At 41.5% G+C, this 25,811-nt stretch overlaps 1 protein-coding gene across 3 annotated transcripts in view; it reads right to left on the bottom strand.

Moving 5' to 3' along the window:
• Positions 1–630: 630 nt before the first annotated feature.
• CDH9 (cadherin 9) overlaps positions 631–25,811 on the bottom strand; it is a 237,858-nt gene continuing 212,677 nt past the window's right edge. For 2 of the 3 annotated variants that reach the window (XM_078392718.1, XM_020809332.3), the window contains exons 8-12: positions 25,665–25,801; positions 24,505–24,626; positions 5,472–5,589; positions 5,127–5,378; positions 631–1,830 (exon numbers count right to left, since the gene is read on the bottom strand). In XM_078392718.1, coding sequence (XP_078248844.1) covers positions 1,340–1,830; positions 5,127–5,378; positions 5,472–5,589; positions 24,505–24,626; positions 25,665–25,801 — 1,120 coding nt within the window. In that variant the 3' untranslated portion in view covers positions 631–1,339. Of the gene's footprint in view, positions 1,831–5,126; positions 5,379–5,471; positions 5,590–14,813; positions 23,246–24,504; positions 24,627–25,664; positions 25,802–25,811 lie in introns of those variants that run through there. The other variant, XM_078392719.1, reaches the window with a different exon arrangement.

Raw genomic sequence — 25,811 nt, forward strand, 5'->3', positions numbered from 1 at the left:
GCATGTATTTGGAAGAATACATGAATGTGTACATTAGTTGCCATGCAAACATTCAAAAGGAAAGTTCTCAATATTTAGGAATAGCCAAACTTAATTCTAAAAGTTAAGTGTAGAAAAATATGAAAGTGAGCACAAGTGAAATTGTGATAGTCCATCAACCTTCAAGATTTTTAGGATTTTTAAAAGATCTTGTCTGAATGAACATAAAGTGTGGTCAGGGAAGAGAAAGAATACTCTGTACTCCTTTGAGGTCCAACGCGATAATATGGTAAAGAAATGAGTCTGCCACATTCTCATCAGAATTGTGCAATTACAAAGCTAGGGTTTGCTTTGAGCACAGTGAGTCCTGTAACCTAATGAACTAGTCTAAAAATAGCAGAAGAAAAAGCACCACTTTCACCTGAATTTGTATTACACAGATCCTCTTTTAATTATATTTGTACCCAGATTTAGTCATAACTATAACAAAGCCATTTCAATCCATGGGAGTTCTGTTAGTCATAACTAATGTTAAGTCCCATGGATTTAAATAGTCTACCCTATCTATAATTATATCTGGTCCCAACTCAATACATGCTTTATGGTGTTGACTAAAGAGCCACCTAACTAAATAAATTAAGAAAGCATCTCTTTGTAAATACTAATTTATTTAATAAAATACAAAAATATAAATATACACATATAAAAATATCATGAATCAACACACAGACTTTTTTAACTCAATAAATATGGCAGTAATATTCATTCTTATTTTTAAGGAGTACTCAGATTACGTTATAAGATGGGTTATGTTATAAGATTGTTCCAAACAGTAGTAGGAAAAGTGAAGCAAAGTGTTCTTTTAGAAAAAGTTAAACTTTCCAACTCAATATTAAAGGCACAAAAAGCCTTTCTAGGTATCTTTTTTCTTTTAAGTGCTGAATATCTTCTTTCCAACATCTTAGGCAGAGAGGGTGAAGTATAGTTTTTAATTTTTTTTTCCAAAAAAATCTTAACCATTTTCATTCGCGTTGACTTATTAAGCAAACCCTTACTGAGACAAACACCTATTTTTGTATTTTTCCAAGTAAGAGAATGTAGGCCACTTTTTCTAGTTACAGAGGAATGAATTCCATCAACACTGACCAAGTCACAAGATGCTTTCTTAGACCATGATACTGGGCTTTATGGTCTGGAGCTCCTGTCATGCAGGATAGCCTGGAGTCCATCATCTATTATTTCAAGGAATGTTCTCCATAGGTATTGGTACTCTATGCCCAGAGACATTGTAATTGAAAAGAATGGGGAAGCTGCTGTTCATATAGAACCTATCTTCACTGGAACCGCTGGACTGGGGGAATCAGTCTTGGTCACTGTCATCTCCACCATACATGTCTGCTAATTTTTTAAACCGAGGCCCCCAGTCACTAAGGTAATCATAATCTTGGTTGCCACCATCTGTCGTAAGTGATTCCAGTGAGCTAAGTGAATTTGCTATGGAATCATTCCCTTCATATGCATAGGTTGCTAAAGAATCATAAGGAGGCGCAGTTGGATCCAAATCATTTTCCTTTAGCCTTCTATGGATAAAATCTTGCACATCAATGTTTTCCCAGAGAGGTGCAGTTCTTCTTATCTGGAAAATCGTTTCTGGCATGACATCTCTTCTCATTTTGTTCTCCTCTCTGGCTTCAGGATTTCTCAGTGTGCCAATGTCAAAGGCTTGGGTATCTTCTTCCCCACCTCCTTCATCATTGTAGGTCACAATATTGTCTCGGACGTCGTCCTTTGAAATGATCAAGGGCTCTTTCTTTCTCTGCCGCTTCATTGCTGCAAACAGCACAACCAAAACTGGAAGCAAAGAGAAAGCAGTGATGAGAAGGCCATTCAAGTAGGTGAACATGGAAAAGTACATTAAAAACATAACGGAAAATGTACATATATCACTGATCACAATAGGAGAGATCAAAGTACATGCTTGACTCTCCCACTGAAATGAACCAGACCCAAGTAGGGATATAAATCCAGACTCATTTTGTCCTCAAAAAGTAAATGAGAGAATGTGAAAATATTTCTTCTCACAGAAGGAAGGCAAGATGTTTTTCATCATATTCTACACATGTTCAAGATCCCACTTTTGTTTAATGTTTATGTAAACATGTAAAAATTTACAAGTGCAATAATAGTTGTCATGTTGCATGGTCAGTGAAAGTAGTAGCCCTGGAAAGGTTGCAGTCAGTCAGTCAGTCAATTCATCCTTTTGTGCTTGTTCAGTGTGAGTGTGTGCACACCCTTTTCACAAAGGAGAAAGATATTATTTTCTCTTGAAGACATTTTTGCACACATTGTGGAAAACATGAAGAAAACTGTGTTTGATGTCTCGGTCCTGCATAGGATGTAAAACCTCATATAAAGCTGAAGAATTCTCAATAGACCATCTTGTTGTCTTGAGGCAGCCTGTCTTACACAAAAGCAAGACAAGAGACGAAATTTCTTTATATTCCCCCACTTCAACCCTATCCATTTTTCATAAGAGGATGGTTTGTTTATGTCAATGTCTCATCTAAGTAGGTAGGCAAAGTGCTGAACTGCTAAAGAATTCCACAGGAGTTGAGTAATGAACACATCAGAGAACAGAACAACCAGTCCAACTATTTAAATTCATTCTGGCTTTACATACGGATTACATACAGCTCCCTCTATGGACACAATACCACAATAACAATTGATGAATCCAGGTCTAGGAGTGCTGTGAACCCCTCTTGGTTTTAATCTGTACTCTGCAGGAACTATCCCAGGTGCTGAACCTTAGCCACCAAATAGACCCAGTACCTTGGATAACTCTTGCAAAATTCAATCTGGGTGGATTTGAAGCACTTTTGACACTGGAATAACCAGTCCACCATTGCAAGAACCTGAGTCAATCAGGACTCCAGTCCTTGTGGAAGAACACCCTATGGCCATGTATCTATACACCTTCTTCAGATTAACACCAAACATGCAGTGGGTACGTGGAGAAGACTTGAAAAATTCCTTATCCTTACTGACATTATGAATCTCCACTTCCTGGCACTCTACACTGAGACCTCTGTTCAAACTACTGAGATTTACTGACTCTCTCTCTCTCTCTCTCTCTCTCTCTCTGAGTGTGTGTGTGTGTGTGTGTGTGTGTACACACACGCACAAACACAGAGAGAGAGGGAGAGAGAGAGATAATGGATAAGGTGTCATCTTATCCATTGAAAATAATGCCTTGGTTTACGAAATTTTTCTGCAATATGAAGCAAGTTTACATTGCTCCTGGGAGATTTATATTGCCACCCCTGTGCATGCATTCCTATGGGAAACCTCGTTTCAGTTTGTGAAACATCCCAGAGAATGCATTAATTCCGTAAACCGAGGTACGCCTGCATATCCACGATATTGTATTTATTTAGTTAGCATGATTTATAGGCCACCTTTCTCTCAGTGAGGGAAGCTAAATCAGCATGGCCCAATGCCCTTTCCAGGGAGTCATACACCACACAGATGGAATTTTGTGCAGGAATGTTAATAATCCTGCCCAGATTTTTTTTTTTTTTTTTTTTTTTTTTTTGCAAGGGGGAGCACCCACAAAACATGTGAGAAATCCTGTGAAATTTCCTGTAAGCTTCCTCAGGAGTGGGTATAGGGACTTGCATAGAGAAATCTCACTGTAAGGAGAGAAAAAAAGTTGGGTTTCTTTCTGTTTTGTTTTGTTTTTCACCTCTGTTTCTCATCAAGAGGGAAAAGCTGCGAGATCCACAAGCTTCAGACACAGTGCTTGGCAGCCACGAGCTATGGCCAATATACATTGTATAGTTAGTTGCAAAGCTCTTTATGTACTCAACACTCACAGATACCTAACATTTGAAAGGAAAATATATTGTATGGAGAATCACAATAAACAACATTCTTGAAGCAAATCAACCAATGTATTTAGTTGCCTTATCTAGTCTGTTCTATTTATGTCATTTGTGTGCAGCCCATTTTTTAAAGCAATACATTTCTTATACTATCCGTATAGAATAATGGCTGAATTTCTTTTTCCCTTATCTACAAAGAGTACTCTTGCTGGGTCTTCAGCCTCTACAGTTAGCTCTCTTTAGCACTCTTCAACATTGTTGTAAGCTGCAATGCATCAAGTGTCATACTTAAAGACTGGCACTTAACAGACTGATCTTTAGAGAAGGTGTCATCTTATTAGGAGATGTGATTTCTTTTGCCAATTTCAGTGTTTGGGCCTTTCATGAACTTGTCAGATCTCTCCATAAATTTAATCACTGCATTAAGCTTCAGGAGGTGCTACAATATGGCAGTGTGCTTTTCACTTCAGCTACTGCTATATAAAACAAACGGCTTGAAGTTGCTGTTCCCACCCACCCACCCTGAAATGCTGAACTACTTGGAGGAAAGGTGGGGCATACAGAAAATTAACTGACTAGTAGACAATTAGTATTAATGTGTCGATCCATTAATTGATAAGTTTATCAATTAATGTTAAGTGGCTTAAGCAAAGCACTGAGGAGACAGGAAGGGAATTTTGTTGTTGCTTCCCTTGAAAGGGAAAGGAAATTGGTCTAGATAGTGCTAAGCAAGGTCACTTGAGATGTGGGGTGGTCAGTCACCTCAAATGACATATTATTCATTAAATAGAGATGGGCATGAACCATCAGTTCAGCAGTTCATCCCAGTTGGTTTACTGATGCAAGAAGTATCCAGTCGTTCTGTGTCCTACTTCCTACAGAGAATGCCTACTCAAAGTCAGTGCCCAGAGGAAGCAAGGCAGGGAAGTGAGGATGCTGCCTCTAAATGGGTGCCTGCCGAAGGGGATGGGCTGCCAAACCAACAAACACCCGTTGCTGTGGTAAACTGAGGCAAACGGTCAGACCAGAAGTTCATGCCCATCTCTAATGATGATCAAAACACTAAACCTTTTTTTTTCATCTTGCTGTTGCTTTGGGATTGAAAAAGTAAGAAGGCTAAGAAGCATCAAATGGTTTGATAGTAATCGGTCATGACTTCTGTAGGCCTGGATTATGGGATGTTGAGAGCATGGGTCCTTGTGCAAATGTACTAGGTGAGCCACTTGAAGAAGTAACACATGAAAAGGGGAAGAAGTTGCTTACCCAGCAGAATAATGATGCACAGCAGGATGGCAATGAGTGCTCCTGTGCTGAGGCCTGCTGGAAGGAGCAAAGCTTCAGCATTGCAGGACTGCATGTTCCCCCGGCTGTCACAGGCACATACCCGGATCGTCAGTGTGCCAGTGCTACTTTGGATGGGGTAGTCATTGTCAAATATTATCACTGGCAGGAGATAGGTGCTCATTTTATGCCGGTTGTATCCATTCCTTCTGGTTATAATTCCTGCTGTGTTGTCTGAGCAAGAAGTGGGACAAGGGAAAGCTACAATAAGAAGCTTTAAGTAAAGATAAGAAGAAAGCATTTACTGAGCCAATAATGAAAGCCTACCTTTGTTGTCAATAACAGAGAAGTTTGGATGGACCGTGTATTCTGGAACCAGCTCAAAAAAAAATTTGTGCCCACGAGGCGGCTCATCTTTGTCCATGGCACTGACAGTTTGTATGAGCTGCCAGGAAATAGTGTTACATGTCAGAAAAATGAAATAAAAACAACAACTTTTCACTCTTAAGTACACTTTGGTTTGAGATATAATACAAATCTACTTGCCCTCCCAGGTCCCAAAATAAAGACGCAAGACAGTGATATGGATTAAATACGGGCCACACTTTAGTAAATAAATGTCCGATTATATATATCATTATATATATCATTATCCTCATAAATTGAGGAGGCCTCCGGTAGTGTGGAGAAAGAATTGCATGGCATCCACGATACCCTTATCAGTCAATGGGCGAGTCCCAGGCCTCATGTTCCAGCTGTCTTGATGACAGGAGGAACCTGGCCAGCCTCTATTAAACACTGCAGACCTGAGCCATCTTTACTTGATGACTGTCTGTCCGAAAGTGGCCCAGGGCATCTTCCCGCCGCCGGCCCTGTAACTGCACGATCCGCAGAGCCGGTAGGTCTGATGCGCTGTTGGCTTAGCATAATTATCAAAGGGACACACCGAGACAACCAGTTTTTTCCCACACTACCCGCCAGTGTGACCGAGAATAACCACCAATCAAATGTCAACAACCCTTCTCCAGTGTGGGATAGGCGAAAAATCCCTCCATCCAATAGCCAATCAGGATAGAGGTCAAAAATTCCTATCCAGACTGATAAAGGTGACAATAAATCTCACTAGAAAGAGGGTGGGCGGGTTGGTGCCTGAACGAGAAGGAGGACGCTTCAGGGGCTAGCGTTCCTTTAAGAAAACGCTAGCCCCCTCCCTCTCTGTCACGTGGCTGGAGCTATCTTGCATCCTCGGGAACCGGGTAAAGGGCAAAGCCGTTACATGTTTCAAGGATGTTGCAACATCCTTCCTGTGTCCAGAACCATTTAGGAGGAACCAGCCAATGGCCTTTTACTACAGTTGTCTGTAGTGAGACTCTCACGGTTAACCATGTATTAATCTGCCATAGCAGTTTTTAAACCGGGAGACAAATTTTAACTAGAGATAGGCACAAAATGAATCATGAAGAACAAAACCCCACAAATTGAGTCATTTTGTGGTTCATTTCAGGGCACTTCAGGGAAATGCACCTGTCCAGAACGAAATGGAACACTGAACTGTTACTGGCATTGGTGACTCTTGAGCTGACTCTCCTCCACAAACCCTTTAAATCTGTTGAAGGTTGGATTTGGGATAACGAGTTATAGCCCCCTAAAGCAGGTCCCACCAGGAAAGTGCTCCAGCTGCTAAACAGCACTTTTCTGGGAGGACATGCTTTGCGGGGGCTTAACTGAAACATCCCACATCCAGTCTTTGCCAAACTTAGAGGGGATGAGAGGGGGGGTCAGCTGAAGACTTGCTGTAGGTTTGGTATCACTAACTCATGTGTGGGCCTTTCTACCACTTCCAGAAATCTAAATTGCATGAATTACAAAATGGTTTGCTTAGTCAGAAAGTTTGGGAAAGTTTTAAAAAGTTCATGGTTCATAGTCCGTGAACAGTAATGAACCACAAGCCATCACAGACTACAATTTTCCCATTGTTTGTGCCCCTGTCTGTTCTTAATTTTTGGGTGGTTTGGTGCTTCCGTTAGAATGATCAATTTGGCACAAGTAACACAATTTGCACAAGATGACAATAGCTGTTGCCCTGGACCTTTAAAGATTATCAGTACCACTGAAAATGTTGATGTCTTTTTGAACCACCAGCTAGCCATTCTGTGCTTGCTGTATATGTGCGTCTCAGGGCCTCTTCCCAATGTCAGAAGAAATCAGCAGAGCACGGATATATATATTCAAGCTTAAGTCATGTGGGCTTTAGCCCAAATCCTAAGTTTTCTGGTAGCATATCCTCAATCTGCCACTGCCAATGCTACTGTCTCACCCCTTCAGGAGTGTCCAATGGGGGAGGGGAGGGGAGAATGGAAACAGAGGGGGAGAAGAATGAATGGGAAAGGGGCAAGATTTTTCTTCCTGGCAAACCCAGTACATATGCACACACACAGAGAAGAGACACAGATTTAAAGTTATAGCAAGGGAGGTGTGATGGTGGTTTTTCTTCCTGGATGCAAAAAACCCCCAAACTCCCACCTGGAGTGTGAAGCAGTAGACGAGGAGGTGGTGGTAGTGGTGAAGGAAGAACCACCCATCCTTTGGGGCTCCAATTCCTGGAGAAACTCTCCCTATGGATCCCCATTATTTTTAAATGTAGGGTTACCCCAACCCAGAGAAATGTGGGTCACAGGCATGGATCCCCATGAATCCCTATGAATTTTATATGCAGGCTCACCCCAAATCACATAAACATTGTTCGCAGGCATGGATCACCATCGCTCCCCCCATGAATTTTATATATAGGATTACCCTAAATCACAAAAATATGGGTCCCAGGCATGCCTTGGATTGGTAGTCTGTGGGCACAGATGAGATCTATGATTTGATGGTGGTTTGGTGAGGATCTGATGTAATTATGAAATCATGAAAGAGGAGGAAAGGAAAAGAAAGGCTGGGAAGAAAAAGAGGGAATGGAAATGAGTGGAATTGTAAAGAGAGGGTGGAAAGAAGAAGAAGAGGTGGAAAGGGAAATAGATGATGGAAAACGAAAGGGGTGGAAACAGAAAGAGGGCCATAGAGTGAGGGTGATCGTAGGTAACTGAGGAAGTAGAAAACAGAAAGGATTTGGTGGGGACAAGGAGAAGAAATTGGTTGAGGGATGGGGCAGAAGAGGAAGAAGGTGGTGAGAGACGAGAGGGGAGGGGAGGAAGGCTTGGCTTGGCTGGCTGCTGGCTGTCAAAACACACACACACAAACACAGAGCAGGAGTGTTCACATATGTGGAATTGATTCATTGGAATATGCTGCAAAATAAATGGACCTCTAGCAGGGAGCAGAGAAACTCATGAGTACGTGCCTCGTGTGTGCACTTAAATTTGTGTTATGTGTTTTTTTCAATAGAACGTGCATTTTATTTTCAGTGGGACTGAGCTGTCAACTTCAAACAGGAGAGAGAGTTGGAGAGAGAATTTGTGCAAATAATGGAGGCCTCAGTGGGAAGAAACAATACTTGTGGCCTCACTCATGCCTGGTTGTGAAGGATCTCATGGATTTTGAAAATGTGTTCTTCAAGTGTGTTGTTTAAGTGTCTCATTGAATTGAGACAACCTAAATTGACAAGAATTTAGCAAGTATTCTCCAGAATTAAAGTGTTTAACATTGTGGTATAGACATCTCAATTTTCTAAATGCTTAAGGTGATACAGAGTTTTAGAACAGAAGACATATATAAAACATAATAATTTACAAGAAATGTGCATATCAATAGGACCCCACTGTGCCAAATCTCAATTAAAAGATAAAAGGATCCTTTGGGAATATTCTCACAAGCATAATTATTCTTAACCCACTGAAAGGATGGATGCTGTATTCTTTATTAGACCAAAAGGGTTGCTTTTGATGGCTAAACATTATCACAAAGTTTGGTTTGGAGCTCAAGAGCTACAAATCCTGGCAAGGCCATAATTCCTGTCCTCACTTCCTGTTAACAACTGAACACAAATTATTGCCTTGCCAGTTATCAAGGAGTGGTAGGGCTTCATGTATGGAGAGACACTCTTAGGTAGTCACCCTCTTACATGTTGTGTCTGTTACATACAGCACTGATGTTACCTGTCTGTCATGGGTTTGGAGGGAAAGTTCCATCCTATGGGGAGTGGAAGGCGGGACATCAGGAGGAGGGGCTGTACTGTATAAATATGTGATGCGTGTGAGGAGATGCGGAGAGACACTGGGTGGTGACGAAGCAGCAGCTGGGAAGAAGGAGCTGTTGTGGAAGTCTGTGTGTCAGACAGGGTACTACTGTGTGTCAGAGTACCAACCTGATAGGTTCAGGTGTCTGTTGGTTAGCCAGAACTGATAGGTTCAGGGTCTGTGCTTTAAGTTAAGGTTCTGGGTGAACCAAACTGTATGCTTGTATGAGTGAGAATAAGCCACGTTACTTTATATTATTCACCTGATTGTTTATTTTTCCCTGTGTGTATTTAAAATAAACCTTATTCTTTTTATTGTTTAAAAATCCATCCCTGGTCTGTGTGACTTATTAAAGGGAATGGTTGGTGGCAGCTTAGTGTAACTGTGTGACATATCCCGGTAGGTCTGGGTTTGTAACATTGATTGGTGTCCAGCGTGTGGGATACGACTGGTCCAGTTGTCCAGCGGTCCAGCAAAGCCTTGGCAAGTGTGCCCAGAGCAAGGGGGGTCTAGTCAGGGACAGTCTGAGGCGCGTAGGTAATCTTCTAGGTGTACCTCACGGGGAGGTGCGCTAGTAGAAGAACGTGCCAACTGGGGAGACTTAGATTAAGGTGCTCTGAGGCAGCCTAGTTTTGGCGGGAAAAAGCTGAGGCAAAACTGCGTAGCAACAGTGAGCTAGCTTGCCAGCTGAGAGGCCCAGCAGAGGGGGGTAGGCTCTGACTCGATACTGTTGCAAGTGGAGTGCTGAAGAACAGCAGCAATCTCTAGGGAAAACTGGTTCTGAGGCAAAAGGAAAAAAAGTGGTCGTTTTATTTTGAGGCTTGACTTTTTAAAGCAGCCTGTTCTGAGGGGGGATTATGCCCTTGACTCGAAGCCAAGTAACAGAAATGAGTGAAGTGAAAGACCCCCAGATTGACCAAGGTTCGGAGGAGGAATTTGGCTCAGTGCAAGGTGACAGCACAGGAGAGCAAGACCCAGAACTCAGAAAAATACTCATAGCCCAACAGCATGAACTGAGGATGAGGCAATTTGAAGTGGAGGAAAGGTTAGAGAGAGAAAAAATGGAGGAAAGGGAAAGAGAGAAACAAAGGCAATTTGAGTTAGAGGGAGAGAGAGAGAATGGCGTTTGAATTAAGAAAACTGGAACTGATGAACCAGAACAATAATAATAATAGGGATTCTGAGGGAGGCCAATTGTCTAAGGCTGATCTGAAGAAATTCCCTGTGTACCACAAGGGAGATTGTCCTGAGGTGTTCTTTTCCTTAGTGGAAAGAGCGTTTGTGGACTTCTCAGTGAGGGAAACTGAGAAGATGACCATCATGCGATCTTTAATCAGTGGTAGCCTGGCTGAGGTTTATGCCGAGATGCCTGAGGAACTGATGAAAGATTTTGCAGAGTTTAAAAAACTGGTGTTTGCCAGACATGGGATAAATGCAGAGCAGCTGAGACAAAGATTCAGGTCCCTCACAAAAAAACCAGAACAGACTTTTACCCAAGTGGGGGCCCAATTGGTGAGGCTGCTTGAGAAATGGCTATCTCAGGAGGGAACAGAGACCTATGAGCAGCTTAAAGACTTGATAGCGCTGGAACAGTTCTATTCAGTCCTGCATGGGGAATTGAAATTCCAGGTGAGGGAAAGGAAACCGAAATCTGTGGCAGCAGCCGCAGAGATCGCGGATTTTATCTCCCAAATAAGAAAGCCCTTGGGTGAGGGGAAAACTGTAGGTAAACCCAAAGAAACCTACAGCAAGTACTCTCAGGGACCAGGGAAAAGCCAGCAAGGGGGAGGGGCCCATGGTGAAGGGAAGCCCTCAGACATGAAACTAAGACCTCAGAATTTGGAGGGAAAACCAAAACAAGATGAGAGAGAATCAAAATACACCAGAAAATGTTATTTCTGTCAGGGAAAGGGTCACCTAATCTCAGAGTGTGAGAAATTGAAGCAGCTAAAAGGAATGGTGCCTCAGGAGTCTAGTGGGACAAAGCCAAAAGCTGTGTTCTGTGTCCAGAAAGAGCAAGGCTCATTCTCACTGAGGGAGCCTGTTGCCATGGCTACTCAGTCTGGAACAGCTACCTATGCTGATCAGGCTGAGGAAAATGGTCCTCTTGTGGAGGTAAAGCGCTGCTTGCTGATAAAAACAGATTCTCAGTTGTTTGAGACAGCCGGGGTGGACGTAGGAATACTTGACCGTCAGTATAGGGGGCTGCGGGACACTTGTTCCCAGGTAACCCTGTGCCATCCAGATATTATTCCTCGGGAGTTTATAATCCCAAATGAGAGCATGAAGGTGGCAGGTATTGAGGGGCAGGTAATCTCTCTGCCAGTAGCAGAGGTACCTGTCAACTTTCAAGGCTGGAGGGGAGATTGGCGGATAGCGATTTCATCGACTCTGCCAGCAGCCGTGCTCGTGGGAAATGACCTGGCTGAACATGTGAAACGGGTGCTAGTGATTACACGCTCACAAGCCACCACAGGGACAGTTCAGGGGGGTAATGATGAGCCAGAGACGGAAGCAGAGGGGAGTTCAGAAGCTGTGGTGGAAACCTTAACCACAGACAGCAGATTTGGACAGGAGCAAAAGGCAGACGCCACTCTCCAAAAGTGTTTTGAACAGGTGACTGACGCCCAGCTAACACCTGAAACCCCAGTGAGATTTCTGGAGAAAAAGGGGATTTTATATAGAGAGACCCTGAGGAATATCTCAAAAGGGGGAGATGGGATCAGAAGTCAGCTGGTGGTACCTGAAAAGTATCGCCCCAAGATCTTACAAAGGGGTCACTCTGACATGTTTGCTGCACACTTAGGGGTAAAAGGGCCCCTTGATTTAATCAAGCAAGATTGGGAGCAGATCACCCAGGATGACCCACAAGACGTTGTGACATACATAGACACCTTGATGAATGACCTAAGGAGAAATCTAGAGCTGGCAGCAGAAAACCTGCAAGCTCAGAAGGTCAGACAGAAAACATGGTATGACCACAAAGCTAGAGAGAGACACTTTGACCCAGGGGAGGAAGTGCTTTGGCTTAGGCCCTGCAGAGAGAATAAACTGCAGCTCAAATGGGCAGGACCATATAGGGTCATTTCCAAGATGTCAGACCTGAACTACCTAATAGAGCAGGAGGAGAACCAAGCAAGGAGGGTGGTTCATGTGAATGCCCTAAAACCCTACTACAGAGGGGAACAGAGGGTTTTATTTGCGATAAAAGCAGCTGAGAGTGAGGAAGCTGAATTACCCTTCTGGGAGGGTAGAGGGGAAGTAAAATACAACCCAGAGGAGGTAAAGATTAGTCCTGCACTCACCCAAGACCAGCAGCAAGAACTAAAAATGCTGCTTAGTAAATATCAGCAGGTGTTTTCCAACAAGCCGGGGATAGTGAAGGGAGTGATGCATCGGATCCACACAGGGGATGCACCCCCGCAGGCAGTATCCCCATACCGAGTAACGGGACCCTATAGGGACAAGGTGCGGAAGGAGCTGGACGAAATGCTGAGGGAGAACATAATCGTCCCCTCTTCTAGTCCTTGGTCCTCTCCGATAGTCCTTGTGGACAAGCCTGATGGGAGCATTAGGTTTTGTGTCGATTACAGGAAATTAAACCGTGTAACCACTCCTGATGCCTACCCAATGCCCAGGCTAGACAACCTGATTGAAACCATAGGGGGTTGTCGGTTCATCTCATCATTGGACCTGGTAAAGGGATATTGGCAATTAAGAATTGATCCCAGGGATCAAGAAAAGACTGCCTTTTGCAGCCCTTTTGGTCTCTATGAGTTTCGAGTCCTGAGCTTTGGTCTCAGAAATGCACCAGCCACATTCCAAAGGCTGATGGACCAGACCTTGGCAGGGCTCAATGACTTTACAGTGGCCTACATTGACGACATAGGGATCTTCAGTAATACCTGGGAAGATCACCTGATACACCTGGAGTTAGTGCTGCAGAGGTTAAGTGCAGCAGGGCTAACAGTAAAGGCCAGCAAGTGTCAGCTGGGTAGCCCAGAAATAAAATACTTGGGTCACATGGTAGGGGGAGGAATGATAAAACCCCTGGAGGCCAAAATAGAAGCGGTTCGTGATTGGCCTAGACCCAACACCAAGAAAAAAGTCAAATCATTTCTTGGGTTGGTGGGCTACTACAGAAAGTTCATCCCGAGGTTTAGCGAGATTGCGGCTCCGCTGACCGATTTGACGAGGAAGAAGGCTGATGACCGCATCCCGTGGACCAGCGACTGTGAGGCGGCGTTCCAGAGGTTGAAGGAGGCGTTAATCAACTATCCAGTCCTGCGTGCTCCAGACTTCGACCGGGAGTTCATCATCTACACCGATGCGTCTAACAGCGGGGTAGGAGCAGTTCTGTGCCAGGAGGATGAGAATGGTGACCAACATCCAGTGTCCTACCTGAGTAGGAAACTTCAAAAAGGTGAGAGACATTTGGCAACCGTGGAGAAGGAGTGTTTGGCCATAGTCTACGCGATCCAGAAGGCCAAGCCTTACATCTGGGGAAGACATTTTATTCTGTGTACTGACCATTCACCATTGCAAGGGTTAAAGACAATGAAAACCCACAATAGCAAACTTATGAGGTGGGCTTTAAACCTACAGGACTATGACTTTGAAGTGAAGGTGGTCAGAGGGTCAGTGAACTGTGTTGCTGACGCTTTATCAAGAAGACCTGAAGAATGAAGACGGCGAAAGAACATGGACTATGTGTATATAATGATGACAAAAAGTTAAATGTACCTGTTTTGTTTTTTGAATTGGTTTGTATGAATAAAGGTAAATTGATGTATTGTATATGGTAAATGTTTAAATGCATAATTGCTATGGTTAACTTAGAGTATAAGGATAAGTAAGTATAATATGGAATGTATAACTGTTGTTGTGTATTTTATTCAGGTTGTTTTTTGGTGAAAAGCATCTTAGCTTTCCCCCTACAAAACAACTTATAAAGAGGGGAGGTGTTACATACAGCACTGATGTTACCTGTCTGTCATGGGTTTGGAGGGAAAGTTCCATCCTATGGGGAGTGGAAGGCGGGACATCAGGAGGAGGGGCTGTACTGTATAAATATGTGATGCGTGTGAGGAGATGCGGAGAGACACTGGGTGGTGACGAAGCAGCAGCTGGGAAGAAGGAGCTGTTGTGGAAGTCTGTGTGTCAGACAGGGTACTACTGTGTGTCAGAGTACCAACCTGATAGGTTCAGGTGTCTGTTGGTTAGCCAGAACTGATAGGTTCAGGGTCTGTGCTTTAAGTTAAGGTTCTGGGTGAACCAAACTGTATGCTTGTATGAGTGAGAATAAGCCACGTTACTTTATATTATTCACCTGATTGTTTATTTTTCCCTGTGTGTATTTAAAATAAACCTTATTCTTTTTATTGTTTAAAAATCCATCCCTGGTCTGTGTGACTTATTAAAGGGAATGGTTGGTGGCAGCTTAGTGTAACTGTGTGACATATCCCGGTAGGTCTGGGTTTGTAACAGTGTCTTTATTGGGTTTGGTCTGTTTTATTTTTCTCTTCATTCGTTCCCTGTTTCTTCATTTTTAATTCTGGCAGAACTCTAAATGTCGAATGTGAGAATCCACATCACCAATATGTGTATGTGTGTGCATATGCATGTATACTTACATGTGGTGAGCCTGTCTACAGAAGACATTCCAAAGAAAGCATACCCTAACTTTAAATGCCATCATCACAAGGTTTCAGTGAGTAAATATGAGAGAAAACAGTCAATGAGGTAACTAGTTCCAAGCCATTAGAGGCTCTCTCTCTCTCTTTCTCTCTCTCTCTCTCTCTCTCTCTCTCTCTCTCTCTCTGTGTGTGTGTGTGTGTGTGTGTGTGTGTGAGAGAGAGAGAGAGAGAGAGAGAGAGAGAGATCAAATTGGGCCAGTAAATTGGCAGCAAGTACAGATAGCAAAGCATTGGCATACTATAACTGCATCAGTCAGTCATACGTAAGAGTATAGCCGCGCTGCTTTGGTTTAGAGGATATTTCTGGAACATTTTCAAAGGTAGCCAGCCCTATGTGTAATGTACTGTTATGAGCCATAGGAAAAGTTAGCAAACCATTATTATTTATTGCAAGGTTACATCTGTAAAGGAAGATCTCAACTTCATATATCATGCTATGTGGTTTAGAAGGGTTCCAAGCAGGTAAGGTCACTATAACAAGAACGGGGGATCTTACAGAGAAACATACACTATGGACCTGATCTTTTAGTTTATGAGGAAGGCAACCCATCCAGAAAAAAGTGAACACCATAAACCAACCCCAGATAAACTGTCCTTAAACCAAGATTCCAAATTGTCTGAATTGAGTCTCATGTTGTTAGCATCTCATTCATTTCTCTATTCTAACCAAGCACTGGTTCAGCACACCAGCTGCCTACCTGTATGACATTAAAAGGAGAGGAATAACTCTCCTCATATTATTTGTGATTACTTGGAGAAATATGTTCCCCACAGGCACAATCTCATGCAGTCTGAAAGATCAGAAGATGTCTAAAGCCTTATCCAGGTGTTTTTTTAAAAAAATGGGGAGCTCTTTTGAAACCAGGAGCAAGGATAGAGTTCTAGCTCTAGCCTCCTGCCTAATACTGTTTCCGTGAGAAGGTCAGTCTGCTACAGGTGGGACCTCTCCACATGATCAGGCACGCTGATTCTTTTTAGGAGTCCCAATTGTGTGGTGAGGCTTCATGTGTTGCTGAAGCTTTCTTCAAACAGTCCCTTTCCCTGTGAGGGTAGTGATGGCAGGGAGCAGGGCTAAGACCTTCTTCCTGCTCAGGATCTGATTAACCCATTTGTCAACTGCTTGGCTAAGGCTTAAACGCCACTCTTGGTCTTTTCACCTTAAAAGCTCTTTGTGTGCTTCCAGATGAAGCTTTTTCTCCAACAACCACTCTCCTTCATTCATAATTTTATTGAGAGGGGGGCATTCAATACAGTGTTGTCTTCATCTTGTAAACCTCCCCATTGCTATCTCATTGTTTCTGCCTTATTTTCTTTCAATCAAAATAAATTACAATAAAATAAAACATCAATAATTTCCTCACAGACAGAAAGAGATGCCCAATGTATTGTGATAGGTATCACTAGAAGCCTTTTGTCTGAGAGCACCTTTTGCTTTGTGCATCAAGCTGAAGTGTTATTTTCCTACTAAATCCCTGCTTTAACCTTCCTACTTCAGATTTAACTTTTGGCTACAAAAAATGCTTAAAAATATGTTTCTCTGTGACATCTGTCCATTGCTTTAGGTATTGTAACTGCGGCCTCCTCAAAGTACAGAAATAATCACTTGGTCCTAGTTTCACGGGCAGCTCTCAGTTCTCTGAATAATTTTCAGTGCCCTATTTAGCAAGCTCAAGAGTGACCTCCTGTCTTCTCCTGCCACTTCTAATGGCTCCCATTATAATTACAGGTACTCTGCATGCTCTGCCCCTTGTCAAGTAGATGTCAAGTCCTTGTTAAAGTCCATGGGATGAACCAGTGTGCTCAGTAGTTAAAAGGAGTGAGTGAGAAATGAACATGTGATGCAGCACCAGTTGCAGAGTGATGCTGGCAAAGAAAGAAAGAAAGAAAGAAAGAAAGAAAGAAAGAAAGAAAGAAAGAAAGAAAGAAAGAAAGAAAGAAAGAAAGAAAGAAAGAAAGAAAGAAAGAAAGAAAAAGTGGAAAAGTCAAGCTATCCTGCTTTGCCTTTTTCTGAACAGACAGTGACACGAGCCACCAAGGATGGACACAAGAAAAAAACAGAGAATGTCCAGAAGGTAAACATGTACAGAAATGTGTAGAATGCTAGATCTGTCTTATTTCTCTGTCTAGTAATCTATTTTTCAAAGATTTGACACAATTAGGATAGGTCAAAGCCCAGGATGGGAGCAGGGACTAAAATTATCTCCTACTCCAAAGGTCTCCCTTTGCTTTCTCCTTCATGAACAATGGGCAACCATTCATCCCCTGCTGTACAAGAAAACCTAAAGGCCATCAACTTCAAACTATTCTTATTGGCTGCCAATAATATGTTGTAAGGGGCAGGACTGGTCTCTGGATGACATCCCAGGCAGGTCGTCCTAAGTTCCATCTTGATGTCATCCTGCTACAGTCCATTTCTGCATGAAGACAAAGGCAAAAATGAATTACTCTTTGCCTTTCTCTGCATAAAAAAAGAGACAATCCTACCCAGCACATGAGATGGCTGGTTTCTTTTTCCTTCTGCAAAACTGCAAAACCTACTCTTATCTTTTATCATGGACTAGCAGTATCTTCTCCCACTTAAGCCCTCTCTCCTCTTATCTCACAGCATGGTCACAGAGAAAAACTTTCTAATGTTGGGGGAAGGAGTAGTGCCTGGGAAAAGAATGAATTTGGAGGTTTCCTGTGGCCAGATAGGGAATCCCAAAAACTCCACTCCATTCTGTAGGGTGGAAGTTTGGTGCCTCTTTAATTCAATTCAATTCAATTGATATACTGCCCATCTGGCTGACGGCCACTCTGGGCCTTTCACAGGATAAGACAACAATAAACTGCCAGAGCTTAAAATCATAACAATTCTATTAAATGCAGAAAAAGAGGAAAATAACTATGCACACCACTTTAAGATTGTTGGATGAAATCTTGGATATGAATGCAAATAATGGTAACAGGTACAAGAGCTTGACCATCAACATTCTATCACACCTTAGCAAAGAACCAGAACACAAAACCCAGAACGTAGCTGTAAAGATAACAGTAGTCTTGATGCCCATTGCCAGGGATGAGGGCAGGAAGTTTATTTAATGTACTTTGTCTATGTAACTGAATGATGGCCTTTTGTTTCCATCAGGTAGAACAAACACTTATGTTGCAGAGCATTGGCTGCCCTATGTTTCTGCCCAAAAGTGGCCAGTAACCCAAATGACAGAGATATTGCAGGATATTTAAAATATTTTTATCCTGCCTTTCTCCTTAAAAAAGGTAGAAAAATACTAAATGATAATATGTATCAGATCTCTATACAGAAGCCCTTTGAGTATTTAACAGCTCCCTCAGCCCGTGCCCACTCATCAACAGCATTATGATGACATCTGTTCTTATCATTGTCCCTTTAAAAAGATTAATGATGGGTGCAGGAATCTTTGGTTCCACAGATGTTTTTGACTTCAGCTCCCGTAATTCTTGCCTATTATTGTTTCTCTAATTAAAGTATAAAACATCTGGAGGACCAAATTCCTTGTCCCTTGTTACTTCGTGCAATATATTTGAGTGTCTCAATGTATATATTGCATGAAACATGTTATTCAGAAAATTAAACAGACATCTTTTTTAACAAGATGTTTACAATCCTTTGGACATCTTTTAACATGTCGATATTTAAATAGTGCCACTGCCTCTAACTGGGTGCCCACCAGAGGAAGTGGTGCTAGGAAGATGGGGTATCCACAGAACAACTGTGTGGCCGGAGGGCCAAACTGGCATCAGCTGCTGAACCACGTTTCATGCCCATCTCTATGCATGATACATAGAACTGAAAATAGATGAACAGGTTTGCTCCAAAAATTTAAGAGACTTCCAAAGGGTTTTAAACATCGTAAAAACAAAACAAAAAAAACTGCTTGTTTCATTTTCTGTATAATATGCATCATACAATATATACCCTGAGACACTCAGATATCTTGCATGAATTAACAAGGAACAGGAGGATTGGTCCTGTCAACATGTTTTTAGATTTCAATCACGAAATTAGCAATGGGCAAGAATTATGAGAGCTGAAGTTGAAAACATATGTGGGACCAAAGGTTCCCCCACCAAGCATTAAACTTTTTTAAATGACAATGATAAGAACAGACATCATTACCATCATTTTCTATTTCTTATAGGATGCTTTTATGCACAAGACTATGTGCCTTACAACTAAAATATGCAAAAATTAAGAACCCGTAAACCAATGTACAATATATAGGAACACCTCCCTGCAATAAAAATTCATAATTGGCCTCAGGTCAGTACAGCCTTGTTAATCATTAACTGCCATAGAGTAGAGAGATATCATCATCAGGGGCTTGAAAGATGATAATGTTTGAGGCAGTTGCGTTTGCTTGGAGAGAGCTCTTGTCAGGTGAAAGGCCACAACTGAAAAAGCCCTTTCCATTGTTGCTATCCTTTGAGTCTATGCTGAAGGAGGTGCTCACAGGTAGGCTTCAAATGATGTTCTCAGGATACGGGAAGGTCATGGTGGGAAAGGTCTTCCATCAAATACTGGAGTCCTTAGCCATATAAGGTTTGATATGCTAAAATAAACATTTCAGATTGGAGCTTGAAATAGAGTGTCTGATTATGTAGCTAGACTAGGATAAAGTAGGTGTGGCATGAGGAAACCTTGTCTTTTTTGTGATTTATCTAACCACTGAATTTTGTGCTTGCTGTAATTTCTTGAACAATAGACAATCTCCTGACAGCAGTAGAAAACACTCTGTGTCACTGAGACCCTCTGAGCCACAATTAACAGTACAGTGGGGTCTTGACTTAAGAACGGCTCGAGTTAAGAACATTTTGACTTAAGAACCACTCTCATAGGAAAATATTGACTTGACTTACATACTTAGATTTGAGTTACAAACTGAAAAAAAAAAACCACGTGGGAGGCAGGGAAAGTGCAAAATTTGAACTTTCAGTTAACTGTTGGCCAGTGAAAAGGGTGCCTGTCTGCTTCCTCACTCCTCCCAGCGTTTAGAGAGTGGATTGGGAGACAGTCTTCAGACCGCCTGGTACTGTACTACCTGGACTGTATTTTCCCTGCCTTCCCTGAACCTTTCTTGACCTAAGAAAAAAAGAAACAAAATATCCCCCTCTAGTGGTCGAAGGCAGAATAGCAGCTTCCCATTAGTTTCTATGGACGGAAAAGAGCAGATACGGATCAAATGGTTTTCAATGCATTCCTATGGGAAATGCAGATTTGACCTGCAAACTTTTTGACTTGAGAACCGCCTTCCAATACGGATTAAGTTCTCAAGTCAAGACCCCACTGTAATGGATTCAAGAGAACCCCCAAGATAAGAAACTGCTCCTTTAGGGGGAATGAAACCCTATCTGGGACAAATTGATCATCATCTCTTCAGTCAGCACAGTCTGAATCTTAGTTTGTTGGCCCTTATCAAGCCCATTATCATGGCCAGGCATTAATTTTATATAGCCACTGCCTCATCTGCTGAAGATAAAATGACAAATAGAGCAGTATATCACCATTGTACTGATGACATCATGATTCTAAACTCTAGAAGACCCCCCCAAGCACTTTTATGTAGGTGTTAACTAACATAGAGGGATAAGATTGATCCTTGTGGAACTCCAAATTGAATAATCCCTGTGGCCAAACAGTGATAATCTGAGAAGGAGTGCATTAACTACAATGCTATGCCCTTTTCCCAACTCAGTCTCTTTACAAAGGTACTACAAATGATGGTGTTGAAGACTGCTGGCAGATCAAAGACAATAAAAATCTGTCTCTCTACTGATGTAGGTCATTGACTGCCCAAGGTAACCAAAGGGGTTTCTGTGGCATAACAAGGCTAGAACTCTAAATAAAATGAATCCACGAAAATAAGTAATTCAGAATCAGTTTTGAGAGTGTTTCCGGTTGGCAACAAAGAAACTATGGTTTGTTGTGATGCACATGAGCCACAGCACACTGCAGACTTGCCTGCTTCCCTTCCCTCTTCACTAGCCCAGTAGGAGACTAGAGGCTTTGACATCTATTTCTAATTATCTGAATTGTGTGGTTTTGTCCAATCCTGTTGACTGGAAGTTGATCTTAATTACAATATGTTTCAAAAAACAAAAACAAAAAACAAAAAACAAAGAACCCCCCTCCCTCAAATGATGGGTTATAAAACTGATGTGTTTAAACACACCCTAGTTAACATCAACCACAATTTAGGGTTCAGGAATAGTAAAAATGGAAATGGAAAAAGTCTCCTTCTTCCAGATGAACCAGGAAACAGGAGGGGGGACCATATGAACATAAGGCATGCCACAGTTTGTTCTATTAATGGTTTATTGTTATGCACATAAGTCTCAGAGTGGTCCTTCATAATACATGAATACATCCGTTTACAGAACTACTATGTACTATTTTCATCTGTAGTCTGAAAATCTAGGGAGTGCAGCTTTGCAGTTCCTGTGCCACCATGTGGTTCTCAGTCGGCATTGCCGGAATCAGAATGGAGAAAGAAAGTTACAATTTCTCAGTTTTACCTTTGAAAGTATCTTCCTAGTGAGATACATCATTATCTGCATATTCTCTGTATAAGATAATTTAAGAATAAAAAGGCACTTTAAGATGACCCCAAGACCTGGAAAAGGGAAGCACTGGAATCAAATCAAATCAAATCAAATGGAATGAAATGAGATAAGTAAATATAAATAAGAAGTCCAGTCCATGCAGAAAACAAAACTTTACAAACAAGGTGCATCTGTTTATTGTGGTCGGCGCTTTCAGAAAGCCTGAGAATCACTTAAGCATGTGACTTAATGAACTGCTAAAAACCCGAGTCTTATGGGGCAGGTGTCATTGCAACTTCCTGCTTCCTCCACTACAGGCTGCTCTGGTAATTATAGGAATATAGGAATCATATGGAAGAGGACAACAAATCTGTTTCCAGACTTTACAAATCCTGAAGTGACATGAGATAGAAGGAAGAGAAAATGGCAACACCACTAGTTCCATAACATGACAAAACAAAGTCCCCTGGATCAACATGTGATCTAGCTTGTTTCTGACATATTGCACTACCAGATGTTGTGACTAAGCAATTACGGTAATGGGTGTTAAGACAAGATGCAAACGCTAATGACCTTCAGGTTTTACAGCGCTTGACACTCATCAACTTTTCAGTTAAAGTCCTAGCAAGAGCAAAGTTAAGTCATTTGGTTAGGATAATGTGAAAAATCAAAAAGTAACACAAAACATCCTAGCATTGTGATGCCATACCACTATAAAATATTGATTGGGCACCTGGGCTATCCATGTTGTGTAGCAGAGTGAGGAAGCCAACTCAGATGTAGGGGCATTATTAACATACAACAAATTGTCACAAAAATCAGTTTGCCAAATAATCTTGTATATGTTCCCTTGGTGGAGTGGGCCATTATCTGTGACAAGCTACTGACACAGGGAGAAAAAAAAGAAGGAAGCCAGAGAAAACCACTAATTTCTAGCAATATTTTTGCCAGTCTGTGTCATTCCTTTAATCCTTGTTTTGAATGCAAAGATTCACAAACTTCCAAAGGATTTTCAGGCTTTCAGGAAGCTCTGCATTCCATGGAGATAGAAAAGGGATCAGGGCTTAAGGGAAAGGTGAAACCTAAACTCTTTACTCCTCCAAATAATGTCTCAGAGAGCTTTTACAAGGACATCTTCCCTAAAAGTAAAGGGGGTGCAAGCACTCCTTTCCTCCAGAATTGAGCACTAGCACATTACCTGAGGTGCTGTTTGAGAGCCAAAGTGTCAGAAATTTGGTATCATACATAAACATTATGTAATCCCTGAGCTACTCAGCTTTTCAGTGAAGATATGACAACATGTGGCCTGGGGATATTAAAAACCTGCTAGAACAATTTCACTGTCTTTCTTTTTCTGTCAGAGTTCTTGAAGTAATACTTCCATCCAGGGTCTGCCAAATATATATTTGATTTGCATGTAATCAATTAAGTAATCATTAGAAAGCTAAATTATAAATTACAGAAATCTTTAGTCAGTTGACAGATCTGCTCAATTTTTTTAATCAAAGTTTTTTTAGCCCAAGTATATACACACACACACACACACACACACACACACACACACACACAAAGCCTGTCATGTTGAATATACCAACACAAACTTGCACACACTGAATACTTACTTTCCTTGTAAAGTTTTCTTTTATTTTTCTTGGTGTGGGTATTTCTGTGCTCACACATGTCACAGTAATGGGTAGGATTTTTTTTTGCACACAGAACAAAATGAGATCATTGATTTAGGTTTGCAATCCTATTTACACCTATGTGGGAGTAAAACTTATTGAACTGATTCCTGGATACATAGGTGCAGCATTCCAGCATCAGACTATACATTAATTACATTTTCTTTCTTCTGCCTATTTGTAGAACAACACAAGTGTGTTTGTGTCCAAAAGGAACACAAACTGTATATAATTCTAACACAAAAGCTCTATGGATTAAGTCTGTAGGTTGAGGGTCCATTGTATTATTATTCTTTATGTACTGTAGCAACAATAAATGCACACCAGCCACACCTCAGCTGTCATTTCTCCTGCTCTCCTCACATGGAGGAAAGTGGGTCTGAAGTGGTGAGTCCTACTATCTATAGAAGCTCTCCTTGTGTGTCGCAGTAATAGAAAACGAGGGATGCAGCTTACATAGGTAGCCTCCATGGATAGCTGAGACTTTCTACTCCAAATTGCTACCTTCTGCAAGAGAAGCGGAGATGGAAGGTGTGAGGTGAATGAGCTCATCCTTTTTGTGTGATGATGATAGGTGCTTAAGGAACAAATGAATTGTGTTGCCAAGCAGGTTAGTAGGGGCACAGTTCAGCTAGGGCTGGTTTCCACCTGTGTGAAATGTCCCTATTGTGGCAACAAAATATTTTAATTTTTATTGCTCTCATTGGTCATCACCAGCATGTTTATCATCTAGTTTTTATCCTCTGCTTATCTCTCTTCTGCCCATATTTTTTTCCACAAAACAAAAACAAAGAGGATAAAAAGGGGGACAGTTCCAAAATGCTCATTCCTGTAGTTCTCCTTGGATGTCAAACTTAGAATCAAGGAAAACACAGGGTTAGTGCTAGCTGGGGGGGGGGGGAATACTATAACTGTAAATATATCTGTCTGTGATTGTGAATTTAGATTGATTCAATGGGATCTGAATTATGGCATACACTGTGTAGCTTTCTTTGCATTATGTGTTCATGTCAATGAATTTAACAGCACTTGCTGTTTTCATTTCTATTCAGAACATTTGGTGAAAGTAAACAATAGTTACAGCTGAAAAACTCAAAATATCAGAAATATCCTTAATATTCAGGTTATTTTTTTCTCTACATCTCTGTACTATGCTTGCAATGTTCTATAAATGGATGGAGGGGCACAGAAAGAATGATAAATCAGGGACTAGTTTTGAAGGGTACAGTAAATCTGCACTTACCTGTCCTGCTTTTGCATTTTCACAGACAAAGGTTTCATAGTACTTGGCAAATTCTGGTGCGTGATCATTTATATCTAAAATACGGATGAAGATGGGTGCTTGGGTGCTTTGTTTGGGATTGCCTGAATTAAAAACAAAGAATAAATGCAGAATGGCCCCAATTTTATGTCATCTTCATGTTTATCAGAACAAGTGCAACAAAAATAACACCACCCTTATAGAAATTGGGCCTATCAGGAGAGTTGGGAGAACACTAAGGACTGAAGAAGTAAACTACAGAAATATGTGAACAATTCTTCCAGTGCTTTCACTTTTAATGGTAAATGCAAAAAAGTAGCAGCTATTATAACTGTTAGTTTAGCATATTTAGAGAAATGCACAAAAATCGGGCTTACGAAATGAAGACTATGGGTTTGACTAGGAAGGAAGGAAGGAAGGAAGGAAGGAAGGAAGGAAGGAAGGAAGGAAGGAATCTTTCCATCTCATGGTGAGTACAGTTTTTGTATTTAGTTTTTGCTTTTTCACTTATTGTGTAAGACCATACCAGATCAGGACTTACATTTTTAATAATAAAACCCATATTTTGTGTCTCAAGCTCAACCTCTAAGCAGGGATGAGAAACATTCCTGTGCAAAATTCTACACATTTGTTGCCACACACTGGAGACATAGACTAAACTAAGTGAACCTATGAAACAACTTGACAGAATAGCTTTTGATGGACTGAGCATGTTGCTCCTAAGACTTTATCATTACACTGAGCTTGTGCCCAGTTATAAATTATAGAATATTAAACATTTAAATAACAACTAAGCTATAATTTTGGCAGGGGGTTCAATATCTAAATATTTAAGGATATAGTGTTACAATATGGCTTTGGTCTTTTCCTCGCAAGGACCTTACAAGATATATTTGGCTTAGGGAGTGTGACTGGCTCAAGGCAATCCAGTGAGTTTTATGGCTGAGTGGCAATCTGAACCCAATCTGAGTCCTACTTCAGCACCCTAGCAACTACACCACATTGGCTTTTGCATGAAAGAAGAAAAATAAATCAGAAGTAAGTTTCATGGAATGGGATGTAAGCCCACAGAAGTACACACAAGATCATAGCTTGTCCATTTCCTTCCCTCCAACTCATGCTATCATATACCCACAACTTACTGACTTCAGTGGCTATGACTGTCAGGTTGTGCCATGGAGCTGCTTCTCGGTCAAGCAGCTTTGAGACAAATATAGACCCATTTCCTGAGTGGATGTTAAATATTCTGTCCAAATCAGTGTGCCGATCCAAAGAATATCTGTCAAATG

This window comes from Pogona vitticeps, chromosome 4 (genome assembly GCF_051106095.1).
Source record: "Pogona vitticeps strain Pit_001003342236 chromosome 4, PviZW2.1, whole genome shotgun sequence".
Lineage (NCBI taxonomy): Eukaryota > Metazoa > Chordata > Lepidosauria > Squamata > Agamidae > Pogona > Pogona vitticeps.